This window comes from Grammomys surdaster, unplaced genomic scaffold (assembly GCF_004785775.1).
Source record: "Grammomys surdaster isolate TR1022 unplaced genomic scaffold, NIH_TR_1.0 125349, whole genome shotgun sequence".
NCBI classification, from domain to species: domain Eukaryota; kingdom Metazoa; phylum Chordata; class Mammalia; order Rodentia; family Muridae; genus Grammomys; species Grammomys surdaster.
In genome coordinates this window covers 582,154-597,224 of record NW_021620222.1, presented here as the reverse complement: position 1 = coordinate 597,224, position 15,071 = coordinate 582,154, and the positions used below count along the sequence as shown (strand labels likewise).

The window sequence follows — 15,071 nt, the reverse complement described above, 5'->3', positions numbered from 1 at the left end:
CTAATTCTAGACCCCCTCTCCCCCCTCCAGTGTTTCCAACTCCACATCTTTACTCTGATACTAGGGAATCTTGACTCTTCAAAAGGGCTCAGGTCAGTGTTGCCAATGACAGAGAAATGAAGAAAGTTTAAGTTCAGACAACTGGTGTCAGTTGCTTAAATGGGTTCCCACACACAAATTTAAGAAGCACACTGGTAGAAAGGCTTCCAAATGAGGAACAGGGCAGCCTTCTAATTCTTCTAATTATAGAATAATCCATGCAGCTACATCTGATAAGGCTACAGAGGCACAGAGATAGAATCAGAAACAAAAAGAACAAATCAGGGGTTGGAGAAAGAGTACATACTGCCCTTGCAAAGGTCCTAAGTTGGGTTCCCAGCACCCATGTTGGACAGCTCATAATCACCTGTAACTCCAATTACAGGGAATCTGAACTCATCTCAACTCAGCATTTCACACACACACACGAAAAATATAGATGAATATATAAGAAAGTATGTTGCATATGCCTGTGGTCCTAGGCTTTGGAAGCTGGAAGCAGGAGGCTCAGGAGTTCAAGGTCATCTTAAGCTACATAGCAAGTTCTAGGCCCTTGGGGTACTTGTGACCCTGTCTGTTTTAGTCAGTATCCTATTCCCGTGAAGAGACCATGGCAACTCTTACAAAGGAAAACATTTAATTGAGACTGGCTTACAGTTCAAAGGTTTAGTCCATTACTATCTTGGCAGGAAACACGGTGGTAGACAGGCAGACATGGTGCTGGAGAAAAGCTGAGAGTTCTACATTTGGATAGGCAGGGAGCAGGAAGAGAGGGTGACACTGGGCCTGGCTTGAGCTGGTGAAACCTCAAAGCCCTCCCTCAGTGACAGACTTCCTCCAACAAGGGCGTACCTTCATTACTGCCACTCCCTATGAGCCCGTTTTCATTGAAACCACCACACTGTCTCAAAAAAATAACCAAAGCCAAAAGCATAGATTAATCAACAGTGATAGGTATGATATGTACAGCACAAATACAGGTTCAGTCCAGTTTTATGTTCACATGCAAGTGATTAACATTTGCAAAAATGTTAAGTATTACCAGTGTTTCTGCTTATTTTAGATTCCTCTTTATGCTTTTGTTCAAAAGCACTTTTCCCTCACAAAGTACATGCACTGCTTTTAAAGAAGGAAACCAAGTTAAGACACGTTCTGCAGCTCCTCAGCATCCCCAGTGCCTCTGTCTGCACTCTCTCTGAGCTACACTCACTAGTGCTTCCCTAATAGCAAAGCAGAGTGGGGCAACATCTCTGTCAAATTGTCTATCATCTTTTCTCTATCATCCATACATCTGTCTGTCTGTCTGTCTGTCTGTCTGTCTATCTATCTATCATCCATCTAGTTTTGGTTTAAATGTACATTGTCCACAAAGACCCATATATTTGGACACCTGGTACCCAGCTGGTCACAGTATTTTCTAAAGCCATGGAATCCTTCAGACATGTGGCCCAACTTATAGAAGATGGTGTCTATGTCTGGTTCTGTCTTGAGCCCACTGCTTTCTGGTCCATCAAGATGTGGCTCTCCCACTACGTGTACCCACTTGAGCACCATGATAGACTGAAGTCATGAGCAAAGTAAGCTTTCCATCCTTCATGTTTCTGTCAGCATCCTATCAACAAAGATGAGAGAGGCAACTAATACATACAACCTGAATGTGAAGGGAGTGTTTGGGGAGAGAAAGGAGACCAACAACTAACAGGATGCTGACAGGAAAAGGAGATGAGCATGACCAAAATATGTGATACACTTGGAAGAAAATATACAAAACCTATCACTGCGTAAGTATATGCCAGTTTTTTAAGTAAAAATTAAATTTAAAAAAATCAATCTTAGTACTTGAGAGATGGCTTAGTGGTTAAGAGCACTGGCTACTCTTGCAGATGACTGGGTTCAGTTCCTAGCACCTATGTGGCCACACACAACCCTCTGTAACTCCAGTTCCAGAGTATCTGATGACCTCTTCCAGCCTCTGCAGGCATGAGGCATGTATATGGTGCATGGATGTGCTTGCAGGCAAAACATCCATACACATACAATTACAATAAAGTCAAGTGCTGGATGGTGGTAGTGCACATCTTTAATCCCAGCACTTGGGAAGAAGAGGCAGGGGGATCTCTACGAGTTCAAGTGTAGTCTGGTCTACAGAGCAAGCTCCAGGACAGCTGGAGGCTCCAGGGCTGCACAGAGTAATCCTATCTTGAATAAACAAGAGAGAGAAGGGGAGGGAGAGTGAGAGAAGGAGGGAGAGGTATAGGGAGGGAAAAGAGATAACAGTTGGACAGGGCAGTACAGGGGCGTGGGCAGTAGCGGAACACCTGTGTCATGAAAGGAATGTCTCTGAAGTCCTGCGCAGCACATGCCAACCTAGGCAAACCCTTCTCCAGAGCCAGCCTCCTGTGGCTGCCATGCTCCCTCCAGCCACGGTCATGGCCATGCTGTCATTTGTGGAACTTTATCTCTGAGTACTCTGTGGTAGTGTCCTGCTGCCCTCGTGGGTTCCTGGGCTTCATTTCGTGAAAGCTGAGTGATGCATAATGTATCTCCTCCTCTGTGGAGAAGGAGGCCACCTCAACTGTGGAAGGCAGGGGCTCAGAGCTGTCATCTGCCTGGGATTCAACCAGGGGACTCTGTAAAGAGGGAAAGGAGAGAGTCAGATAGAACAGCAGGGGCCCCTGGAACCCCACATCTACTCACCCACCAACATTTTAAATTTTAAATTACATGTATGTGTGTAGGGGTATATACACATATTGTGTAGTACCTGCAGATGCCAGAAGGTGGCATCACTCCCTAGGGCTGAGGTTAAAGGTGTCGAGCTGTGTGATGTGGGTGCTGGGAACTGAACTCAGGTCTTCCGCTAGAGCAACACACTCTCTTAACCCCTGAGCCTCTCTCCGGCCTCCCATGTGTGTTTTTGTGGAAATCACCTTCATTCCTACTTTCTGAAAACATTTAGTACTTAACAAGCTCCCCCGCTCCCTAGCTCCCTCAGCAAGACAAGCTGCCCGCTCCCTAGCTCCCTCAGCAGGACAATACCTTTGTCTCTGGCTTATAGATGTGAATCTGAGATGGAAATAAGTAAGCAACTCAACCAGACTCCCTGGGAAAGCTTGTGCACGGCCGCCATGCTAGACTAGTGACAGAAGCAGAGACAGGAGGCTGACTACAAGTTTAAGACAAGTGTGGTCTACACAGGAGTTCCAGGTCAGTCTGCGCTACTGTAACAAGCCATAAAGAGAAACCCAGTCAAAAGCATAATCCAGTTCTTCTGACTCCAACACCTATGTTGTACTAGGGACACATGTGTGAGATTCTCAGGTAGTTGCTGGATATTCTAAGATGGAATGGATATGAGAGATGTAGGCCCATGGCCTCTTTCTTTTTCTTCTTGATATATGTGTTACATCTGTGTGTGGTGTGTGTGTGTGCACATGAATGTGTTACATCTGTGTGTGGTGTGTGTACCCATGTGAATGCTGAGGCGAAAGTCTGTATCACGTGTCTTCCTTTATGTTGCCCTACCTTATTTTCTAAGACAGGATCTCTTGCTGACCCTGGAGCTTACCATTTTGGCCAGGTCCAGGTGTCTCTGCCCCCACCCTGGCACTATGGTTGTAGGTCTGCATTACTGTGCCTGGTTTCACATGGGTGCTGGTGATCTAAACTCAACTCCTCATGCTTGCAAGCACCCACTGAGCTATCTCCAGCCTTGTGCACATCATTCGTTACCTGAAGGTGGTCATAACCGAATCTGCTGGGTGCTCAGCATGATGTTTCTGCAATCCCAGCACTTGGGAGGCTGTGGCAGGAGGATTCCTGTGAGCTCAAGGCAAGTCTGGGCTACATCATGGTTACTGGGTCTGACAGGAGTATACAGCAAGACACATAACAAAACAAATGAGTCAATAGATGTTTAATTATGATTCATGATACCGGCAGGACAGGGTGAGTGACCGATGCAGCACCTTGATTCAGGCGTGATGCCTGCTTCCAGAAGCTTCAGTACAATAGAGCAGGGTAAGGAACAGCCAGTCAGAGAAATTTTGTCTGATGGGAAGAAGAATGCCCCCTTAAGATGTTCATGCCCCAAACACCTAGAACCTGTAAATGTGTAAGCAGGAGGAGCTTCACAGGTGGTACTGAGCCGGGCGGTGGCGCACGCCTTTAACCCCTGCACCTGGGAGGCAGAGGCAGGAGGATTTCTGAGTTCGAGGCCAGCCTGGTCTACAGAGTGAGTTCCAGGACAGCCAGGGCTACACAGAGAAACCCTGTCTCGAAAAACCAAACCAACCAACCAACCACACAAACAAACAAACAGGTGGTACTGAGCTAAAAACCAGACTGAATAAAAACTATATGAACATGCACCCAAACACACATACACTAGGCTGAAGAAGGATAAGACAATGCTTTTAATTCATGTAACCCAAAGTGTAACAAGTTGAACCCTGTCTACATTTAATATTTTAAATTTTATTTTATTTTCACGTATGTGTATATGTGTGTGGTATGTGAACAGGTGAGGGTAGTACCCATGGAGGCCATGGAGTGCATTGGGTCCCTTGGAGCTTGAGTCACAGGCAGATGTAAGCTGCCTGCTGTGGGGGCTGAAACTGAAGTCTCCTGCAGTAGCAGGGAGCACTTTTAGCCTCTGGGCTACCTCTTCAGCTTTCTTGTATATCTTTAAATGCACCCAGGACACTAACAGTAGCTACAGTAGGGGAAAATCCTTGAACACAATGGCTATTTTATAGTAAAGTATTGAATAGCCACATTAAAACAAAGGAAGAAGAAAAAGAGAAGAGAAGCCATGGACTACACACCTCACATTCCTGGGCCACAGAGTAGAGGCTATGGCACATGGCTAGTGCCCAGAATCTCAGGAGAGTATTGAGTCACACGCTACAGGTTCTAGTAAATAATCAAAGCTCAAACGTGGGAGTATGGTTTCCACAGAATGGGTATTGCTTTTGCGTGGTGTTAAAGCTAAAAACTTCTAAGGTGGGCTGACAAGATGGCTCAGGGATAAAGATGCTTGCTGCCAAGCCTAACGATCTGAGTTCAATCCCTGACACCCACATGGTGGAAGAAGAGAACCAACTCCTGAATGTTGTCTTCTGATTGCCACATGTATATCCTGGCATGCACATGCGCATGCGTGCACACACACACACACACACACACACACACACACCACAAAATAAATGAATGTAAAATGTAATAAAACCTTAAAAAGAAAACTCACAAATCTAAAAATGCATAACTGGAAACACTGTGTACCTGGAGTGTTTATACCTGAACCATCAACCCTTGTCAAACCATCAGTAAAACAGTACATTCAGTGTTGGAAACAGAGAAGACTCAGAGCTTAAGATAACATACTGCTCTGCCAGAGGACCAGGGTTCAATTTCAACACCCACGTTAACTATAGCTCCAGGGCATCCAGCTCCCTCCTTTGTCCTCCATGGGTACTGCACTCAAGTGTGTTCACACATGTAATTAAAGCCTCCTTTTCTGCCCTCGGTGACTGGCACCTCTCTCCTCCTGTCTGCTCAAGGTAAACCTCCGAGTCTGCTTCCAAACTCTTTCCCTCATCATCCTTCATTTCCTGTCACTCAAACCCTACCCTCAGCCTACATGTATCCCCTTCATCTCGGCTTCATGAGCGATCCATCAGCCACATTTCCTCCACATCGTTTCTAGAATCCTTCCATTAGAAAGGACTCCTCCTCTGTCTCTGTCCTCCCCTTGCTAAAGTGTTTCCTTCCTGTTGCATCCAGAGGCATCCACAGAGGTAACAGATTGTTCCTTCCCCCCTAGAAGTTACAGTTAGCTTGTTCCTCATAGTGGTCTGTTTGCTCAGAAATGATTTACACATTCAACTTCTTCAAAATCACTTCCTGTGCTGCCCCATCCTTCCCCTGTCTCTTCACACAGTCTTCATGGCTGTTCTCCCACTCACTGCCTGCTGTCTTCCCTTTCTGAGAGGACTACTAAATCTAGAGCAGAGGATAGACAGATAGATAGATAGACAGACAGACAGACAGACAGACAGATAGATAGATAGACAGATAGACAGGCCTGCTCCTCCCTCTCCCCGGAATAATCAAATGGCAGAATGTAGTTTCCCTCATCACTAACCAAAACCACATTCAACCTACAGAAAATATTTAGAAGCCATACATCAGATGAAGGACTAAGAGCTGAGGTAGTTAAAGAACATCTAGAATTCCTCAACAACAAACAACCCAACCAGAAAAATAGACAAAGAACTGGAATAGATACTCCTCCAGGAATATATTCACTGTTATTACTAGAAAATGAAAATTAAAACCACAAAGAAATAACACGTCACTTTCACCAGGTTAATTAGCTACTATTAAAATAATAAGAAACAATACAGAAAATAGCAAGTGTTGACAGATTCTCAAAAAATGAAAAATAGAACCACATGAGCCAACAGTGTGTGTGTGCATGTATGTGTGTAATTGAAAACATAATCTTGATTTTTTACGTTTATATATGTGCACATCACCACAGTAAACAGGTAAAAGAAACTCAGAAGTATGGCTAAAGAACGGATGGTACAGTACATACAGCAGACTCAACCTTTTAAGAAGGCAAGAAATCTTGTAGTATGCTACAACACGGATGGATCCTGAGGACGTGTTAAACGAAGTGAACCAGTCACAAAAGAAAAATACAGTATGGTCTCACATAGGAGGTATCTGCAGAAGTCAGAGTCTCACAGCGAGAGAGGGTGATTGGGGAAGGAGAGAGAGGGAGAGAGAAAAGAAGGAGGATGAGGAGGAGAAGAAAAAGAAGAACAAAGAAAAAGAAGAGAAGAGTGGATGTCAGGGGCTTGGGGAGGGAAGCCTGGAAGGAGTGGAAGCTGTTATTCGGTATGTAATAGTTTTAGGTTTTCAAGATGAAAAGTCCTAGATATCTGTTACACAACTGTATATGTGAAAAGGGCAATAGTAGTGAATTTTATGTTACATGGGACTACCAAAATCTAGAGAATAGATAGATAGAGAGGTAGATAGATAGATAGATAGATAGACAGACAGACAGATAGATAGATAGATAGATAGATAATAGATAGATGATAGAAGACAGATGATTGATAAATAGATAGGTAGACAGACAGATAATAGTAAACAAATGAACTATGCAGCCTATCTTCTGGGCATTTCCTAGTTTCTATACCTTCATTTCCCCCACAATAAATATCTCTATCTTTTATTTGTCATTACTGTTTGTTAGAGTGGTTTGATAACCACCTCTCTCTAAAATAAGACATGACTGAGTCCAAGGTTTTCTACAGTTCTTCATAGATGGGTCCCTGGCACCTGGTCTTTGTAGTACTTAATATTTCACAAGTGGATGAAAGGACCCGGGGTAATGGCTCAGTGGGAAAGTGTTTGCTGTGGAAGCATGAGGGCCAGTGTTTGGATCTCCAGAAATGATGTAAGTGCCAGCTGGATGTGGGGGCCCACCCATAATTCTGACTTTAGAAGGCAGAGGTAGGGGGTCCCTGGCTAGTGAGAATCAGTGGTCTCTAGGTTTGGTTAAGTGGCCTTGCCTCAATGAACAAGGTCAAGAGCCACTGAGAATGATTCCAGTCATCAGTCCCAAGCCTCCTCTTACATGTGAATCTACATGCATGCACACTCCTGCGCACACACACACACACACACACACACACACACACACAGTCATGGCAGGAGCCAAAAGGCAGAGAGGATCCTGCAGCTTTGTGTTCTTAAGAGGGAGATGGGATGAGAACCTGTGAACTTGAGGTAGAAAAGAAGAAGGAGAGGAAGATAATGAATCCTTCTCCCTGCCCAGCTAGAGAGCAAGCAGTGTGGACACTGTCTGCAAACATCGAGTTGGGAAATGGACTAGAGAGGTCCTCTTGCAGGACACCCAACTTGGACCACACTCAGCAGAACAACCCTGGATCCATCTCAGAGGGGGAGTCCAGGCAGAGGGACCCTGGGCTTGAACACAGTCACACCGGTCACTCACCTGAGAAACTGAGGCCTTGAGGGCATTGGGATGCAGAGCTACCACAGTTGGCCTGGCTGGTTTCCTCCTGTAGGATCTTACTCTGTGTGTAAGGACACCAAGGAGCCTCTCAGTATGAGCAGGAAGAGGTGCAGTGTCAGACTCCCCTCACCCTCTGCTTGCAATTAAGTCTGTGAAGGGTGGCCAGTGCTCCTGTCACAGAGGCTCCTGTGTTGAAAAGTGGCTCCCACCATCTAGGACAGTGGAGGCTGAGGGTTGTAACACACCAGAATTCTACACACTCACCATCTGCCTAGACCACAGCTTCCCCTGACTTCAGGCTCCCCACCCGCCTAGGTCTCACCCCGAGGCCTGGACTCAGGGTCAGGTAGCAGGCTTGTCCCTCACCACCCCGGGTTCTCTTTCCCCACCAAGGCTGATACTCACGCCAAGAGGATGATGCAGAAAGACAAGGAAAGGAGGGCTGTGACACCTGAACCCACAAGGGTCCCCATCATCATTTCGGATAACGTCGCACTGCCTGTAGATAGAGAATGCTAAGAAACAAACCTCTCCTCCTCCACTAGCCCAGTGCAAGAAGCTGGACTTTCCACTTTTCTCAGCCCTACCTTAGATATCAGGACAGGGTCCTGAGTGAAAGGGACAAGAGAAGGCAGAGGGGACTTAAAAAGCTGGGCAGCAGTTGGTCTTGATTTAGTTTGGTATCTTTTTCAGCATAGAATTATTTTGCATTTTAAAATTGGATCATTAATGTATCTCAGCATGTATTAGGGCCCGGGTTCCAATCCCAGATTCACAACAGGCAAAGGAATACTTCACCCCAGCCAGATGTAATAAAGAATGCCCATTGTTCCAGCTACTTCTGAAGCAAAGGCGCGAGGCTCTCAAATTCAAGGGGTTTCTGGGCAATAAACTGAGTTCAATGTCTGCCTAGGAAACTTGGTGAGAATCTAACTCACAATAAAAATAAAAACAAGGGCTGGGGATATAGGTCAACTGTGAAGTGCCTGCCTAGAATTCCCCAAGGGACAGGATGGGACCTGGGCCACCACACAGGTTACTACTGACTTGTTTCACATTTGTTTTTACACTGTCTTTCTTTGGTTCGGTTTCCCCCTTGAATTTTATGTCGTTTCCTCCTGGCCTTGTACTCAAAGCTCAGCCATCTAAATCCCAGCCCCTCTCTGTAGGATTTGCTGCGTCTTGAAGTAACTCCCTTCCCTGACCCACACCCTCCTCACGGTAGGAAGCTCTGGATGGCCAGAACATTAGAGCCTCCCAGCTCAGCAAGACTTGGAGCTGAGGTCCCCCGTGAAGCTAAGAGGGTTAATGGGAACACTGCCAGGATGAGACAGGTGTGGCCCTCCCCTGCCTACCTGCCTCTGGCCCACAAGCCACTCACTCTGTGGAGACAGGTGCAGGGAAATGTGTTGGGAGCCCAGGGCATGCTGAGCTTGGCAGGTGTATACTCCTCCGTGCTTAAGATGCACTGAAAACAGCTCCAGGAGCCCTGGTTTGGACAACTTTGATGGACACAGAGTCAGGTTATTCCAGGACCAGCTTAGGTTTGCTGGGGGATAGCTGTCGGTGCTACAGATGAGACGGAGTGGCTGGTCCTCAGAGATAGGAACAGATGAGCCGTTCTCCAGGATTGTGGATACTGTAGATAAAGAGACAGAGTCAGTGTGATGTGGTTAAGAAAAGTGAAGTAGAACCAGACAGGGCACTGATACACAGGCACGGACACACCAATAGGGAGCAAAGGATAGAGAAACACGGGCTTTCACTCACCACCACAGCAAGAACCGAACATCTCATCGCGGTATGAACTACTTGACTATAAGCCTCATAATTAAAGAGAACATGTGATCTAGGCACACACTTGGAGTTGATGATGAGAGAGAGTCAGACAGAGATGGGGGACAGGGAAGGGGGGAAGAGGGTATTGAGGATGGAAGGCAGTGTCTCATATCGCTCAGGCTGGCTTTAAACTCAAGATGTAGCAAGTATGATCTTGAACTTCTAATCCTCCTGCTTCCACCTCCCAAGTACAGGTGCACACTACTGTGCCCGGCTTATGTGGTCCTGGGGATGGAACCCAGGGCTTTGTGCCTGCTGGGCAAGTAGTCTATCAGTTGAGCCACATTCCCTGCATTTAGGGGTTTATCACTCAAAGACACACACTGTTGTCATAGATACAAGACCTATTGACTATTCACTGCTGGTGACACAGGAAACTCCATGGCCTTGCTGCCCGTTGGTACTAGAAACCCAGAGAATTAGATCCATCAGTTCTGGGTACTGTGGTCATGGAGAGCAAAGACAATCTCTGCGACTGACATCTGGTTCCTCTCAGAACCTCAGGTGGACAAGCCCAGGCTCACAACCTACGTGGACAGGACACCGGTCACTTATAGACTGGACACTTATAGGGCTTCTGAGAACAGAGCACTGTATGTGTTCTGAGTGCCTAACCGTGTAGCCGTGTCTCTCTGCATAAGAACTCAGAGCACAGCTACAGGGGGAACGCAGGAAGATCCATAAATGGGGAGACGGTTCTGGACGGTGTGGCTCTGCTGTGTGTGTGTCACCCTGTACCTGTGGTGGTCGAGGGGCGTTCAGATCGTGGAAAGTGAGGGGTTGATACTGAGAGGTGCAAACTCCTACGAGTTTCAGGGGAGTTGATCCTGTGGTTCCCCAACAAGGAGCCTCTGTCTCCAAGGTGAGTCCAGTGTAAGGAAGAATAAGCCTGCCTGAGCTAAAGAGATTCTATATCTTCCACTTAGGATGGACCTACCTGAGTCACCTCCTTGATAGATGGTCACTGTCAGATTCTTTGGAGCATCTAAGAGAGGATGACACAGTGAACTCATCAACCACTCTCTGTCCCCAGCAGTTGCCTAGGTGGGTATGGCAGGGGGCCATCACCCTGACAAGCCCCCTTATCAGGGTTTTAGGACCTAATGTCCAGACCATGACCCCACCCTGGGGACCACTTTGCATTAGAAAAACAGACATCCCAGCTCAGTCTCACATGACACGTTGAGGCGGACAGTCATTCTCGTGGTCACCTGGCCAGTTCCAGGCAGAGTCACCTGACAGGTGAGGTTGGCGCCATGGTCCTGGGGCTGGGGGATGACGGTTAACACTGGAGAACCAGTGGTGTTGGTGTTCAAAAATGACACAGAGGTACCAGTCCAGGAGAAGATGGGGTGTGCACTCCCTTTACAGTCCCAAGGTACAGAGCAGGTCAGGTTGCTCGGATGGCCAGCTTCAAGTGTCTCCGGGAGAAGAATATGGGGGGTGTTAGTGAGGGCTGGTGAGGAAAGGGGAGAAATGGAGCATCAGGATGGGGTGAGGTGCAGCTTTAGAGGAAGCCCTGGCTCTGATCCAGCTCCTCCCCTGAGCTCTGATGCTCAGACCCAAGTGCTCCCAAGACACAGTCCTATCCCAGCCTTGCCCTGAGACACCCATGACCCTGTACCCGCCCCCATGGCATCTTTTCAGACCATGTCTGACCTGTCACATTCAGAGTCATCTTGTTCCAAAGATAATTAAACTTTGTCTTTCCCCTCTCCAGGCGAAAGAAGTATGACCCCTCATCCTCCTTTCTGATCTCGTTGATGTTCAGGGAGCAGTCATTCATCCACAGGTCTCCAAGCAGGAAGAATCGACCCTGGGCCTTTTTCTGTGCTGTCCTCCGTTGGCTATTTGTGGCCACGAGGGAATCAGTTTTTCTGTTGGCTCCTTCCCGGAACCAGTATCCATGAATTGGATCTGAGTCAGTCCACATCTCCTTGGGGTAGGAGAAGTTACAGGGCACAAGGACACACAGGCCCTCCTGCACCACAATCTTCCTTTCCACGTTGAGGGTGTAACCCTTTATGACATGGATCTCACCCTCCATACCCTTTATCCCCCAGAGCAGCAGCAGAAACAGCAGCATGTCCAGCTGAAGCTGTCTCTCCAGGCAATGCTTTGAGGAACTAAGAGATGCAAGGCCTAGAGGAAGCCCCAGCGGAAGCAGGGGTGAGGACCAGGATAGTGGCTGTCTCGGGAGGAGGAGCTTCAGACCCAGGCACTGTCGGGACCTTTGGCCCTTGAGTATCAGCCACCCACCACACAGATCTACTACTGAGACCTAAGATAGCCTCTCCCACATTCACCAGTTCAGGGCCTGACCCCCTCTCCTCCTCTGTACTAACCTTGGTCTTTGAGTGACTTTTTTTTTCCCAGTGAAAATGCATTCACTCCATCCAGAGCCCCCAGAGCTTCCCCTGAGGCTGATGATATTGGTGGAGATGGGGGTGGTTCTAGGGCATAAGGAAGAAGAGGGACTGGAAGGTACAGACTGGGAAGCATCCCTCCTTCCTTTAGCAGCTTGTCCTAGGTACACCCTTTCTGCATGGTGACCTGAGCCTTGTTCCCAAAGCTCCATTGTCTAATTAGGAGACAGCTCTCAGGCCCCTGAAGTATCTCACAGCCAGAGACTCAGTGGAGGTAGCACAGACTGGATGGCTAGTTGCTATAGAGGGGTATGTAATCAGCAAAATGTTACTCTACAGTGTGTGAAGATTGTCTTTGTACTGTTCAAATGTTGATTTCTGTGCCCCTATATCTGGTTGCAAAAATTCTTCCCCAATTATTCTCTGATTGGTCAATAAAGAAGCTGATCAGTCAATGACTGAACAGGGGAGAAAATAGGACTGGACATTTTCCCAGCCAGGGAGGAGGAGACAGAGAGAGGAAATGGGGATTAACCATTCGGAGAGAGTCCAGGAGACATGCAGAAAGATCTAGAGCCCAGAGAGGCAGATCAGTACTAAAATGCAAGTATCACTGGGATTTTGACATGGCTATGTCCTTGTCAAATACTGCTCAGTTGTTGTGCCCTTAAAGCTTGATAAATCAATATAATAGTCCAGTCTCAATTACTTAGGAGTTAGCTGGATTAAGAGTAAAACTGCAACAAACACTTTATAGATTGCCACTAACAGGTGGAAATTAACATTCTTCCTATTAAAACCCATCAAGGGAACTGAACATGTAGCTAGTTTGGTAAAGTGTTTGTTTCACATGCACAGAGTTTGAGGTTCCATCTTCTGTGCCACACAAATTGTGTGTGGTAGTATGTGCCTGCAGACTCAGCACTTAGGGATAGGAGGCGAGAGGATCAGAAGTCTAAGGTCAGTTTTGGCTGGCTACATAGTGAGTTTCAGCCCAGCCTTGGTTACAGCAGATCCAGGCTCAAAACATACAAACCAAAACAAACACAGCACAAGCCAAAATACAGCAAGGTTACAGAGGGGAGTCTCACAAAATACAGCAAGGTTACAGAGGGGAGGCTGAAATATTGTACTGAGACTTGGTAGACAGAGAAGATTGTCAGGTAACTGTGGAGGTGGAGCTTAGACAGAATACTAACAGGAATCACTGAGAAGCACCTGGCAGGACACAGATAAAACAGAATTCTAGAAAAGAGAGAGAGCTAAGGAGCCCTCGTGGGCTTAGAGGCGCTCAAGAGAAAGGCAGACTAGCTCAGTAGAATGACACAGACAGAAAGAGATGTCTAAAGAGCTAGCAGTTTAGTTGTAGAATCAAGCTTGTAAATAGACATTTTGTGCATAGGTAAGAAAAAGTTACCTCACTAAGCTAGCACGTTTTCATTTCAGCCCCCACCCCATATGTCATTGGGTATAAATATTAAACATATTACACTAAGAACTCTTTCAGTTTCTCTAGCTCCAGTGTATGCTATTTTCTTGAAAGGTAATAGTGCCACAAGAAATGCAGTATCTGGGACAGAAATGTGATAGTTTCTACTTAAGCAACAATGGTGAACAGATTATCAGTTTACCCTCCTTCGGCATGATGGCCAAGCTAGGTTGTCAATTTGTAACACATTTGTGGTCATTTGACTGAAAATAGCCTCATAGGCTCATAGGGACTGGCACTATTGGGAGGTGTGGTCTTGTTGGAGTAAACGTGTCACTGGGGACAGTCAATAGAAACCCCAACTAAGCAACATAGGAAGAAGGAACCTCAACTGAGAAATTGCCTGGATCCCATCTGCCTATGTTGGATCTTATTGATTGTTGACTGATATAGAAGGACTCGGCTCCCTGTGGATGGTACCACTGTGGATGTAGAGTTCCTCTGTGGTTCCTGCCTCAAGTTTCTCCCACAGCTTCCCTTAACGATGGACTGTGCTCTCTAAGCTAAAATCAATGTAAGTTAATTCTGGTCAATGTTTTATCACAGCAACAGGGAGGCAAATGAGGATATGAAGTCATAAACTCAGCAGGAAAGGTGGGACCTGGACTCCTCTCTCTCTTCTCGCTCAAGTACTCAGAACAACTGAGACTGAAGTATGCCAACTCACGAGCTATCCTCTGAACCCCTCGTCCCCTGAAGCTCTTAGTGTGGTCCCCCCTGAGCCTCAGACATGGACATTTCCCATTTTTATACAACACCCATTCTAGAAAACAGCCTGCCCAGTACTTGGTCACACATTCCCTCAGGGCTGCGGAGGGGATCAACCAGATGTCTGCATTGGTACGTGATTCTCTGTAGTGTTGTAAAGTCTCTCTCCTTCTTCCCTTACTTAGCTGGAGTCAATTTGTCTGGGATGCTGATGAAGAGGAGGTTGGTACATAAGAACCACAGGACAGAGTAGACAGGGCAGACAAGTGGCCTTACTCTATCTATGGTGCTGAAGCATCATCCCCATAGTCTAGGTCATCAGTTCCCATCCTGTAGGCTGTGACCCTCTGGGGGTCTAATGACCCATTCACAGGGGTTCATCCTGTAGGCTGTGACCCTCTGGGGGTCTAATGACCCTTTCATGGGGGTTCATCCTGTAGGCTGTGACCCTCTGGGGGTCTAATGACCCATTCACAGGGGTTCATCCTGTAGGCTGTGACCCTCTGGGGGTCTAATGACCCTTTCGTGGGGGTTCATCCTGTAGGCTGTGACCCTCTGGGGGTCTAATGACCCA

The 15,071-nt window shown here is 46.9% G+C and overlaps 1 protein-coding gene across 3 annotated transcripts; it reads right to left on the bottom strand.

Moving 5' to 3' along the window:
• Positions 1–2,209: 2,209 nt before the first annotated feature.
• Positions 2,210–13,732, bottom strand: LOC114637546 (sialic acid-binding Ig-like lectin 12). Of its 3 annotated transcripts, XM_028785752.1 has the most exons (8): positions 12,280–13,732; positions 11,594–11,781; positions 11,109–11,390; positions 10,872–10,919; positions 9,477–9,734; positions 8,501–8,594; positions 8,075–8,156; positions 2,210–2,669 (listed from the first exon to the last, which is right to left on the bottom strand). In XM_028785752.1, exons 1-8 carry the CDS (start codon positions 12,510–12,512, stop codon positions 2,481–2,483), a joined length of 1,374 nt encoding a protein of 457 aa, XP_028641585.1. In that variant the 5' UTR covers positions 12,513–13,732; the 3' UTR covers positions 2,210–2,480. The 3 variants fall into 3 exon arrangements, with proteins under 3 accessions (XP_028641585.1, XP_028641584.1, XP_028641586.1); XM_028785751.1 differs by lacking the exon at positions 12,280–13,732 and having other exon boundaries at positions 11,594–12,269; XM_028785753.1 differs by lacking the exons at positions 2,210–2,669; positions 12,280–13,732 and adding an exon at positions 3,941–4,089 and having other exon boundaries at positions 11,594–12,269.
• Between the last annotated feature and the right edge of the window lie 1,339 nt (positions 13,733–15,071).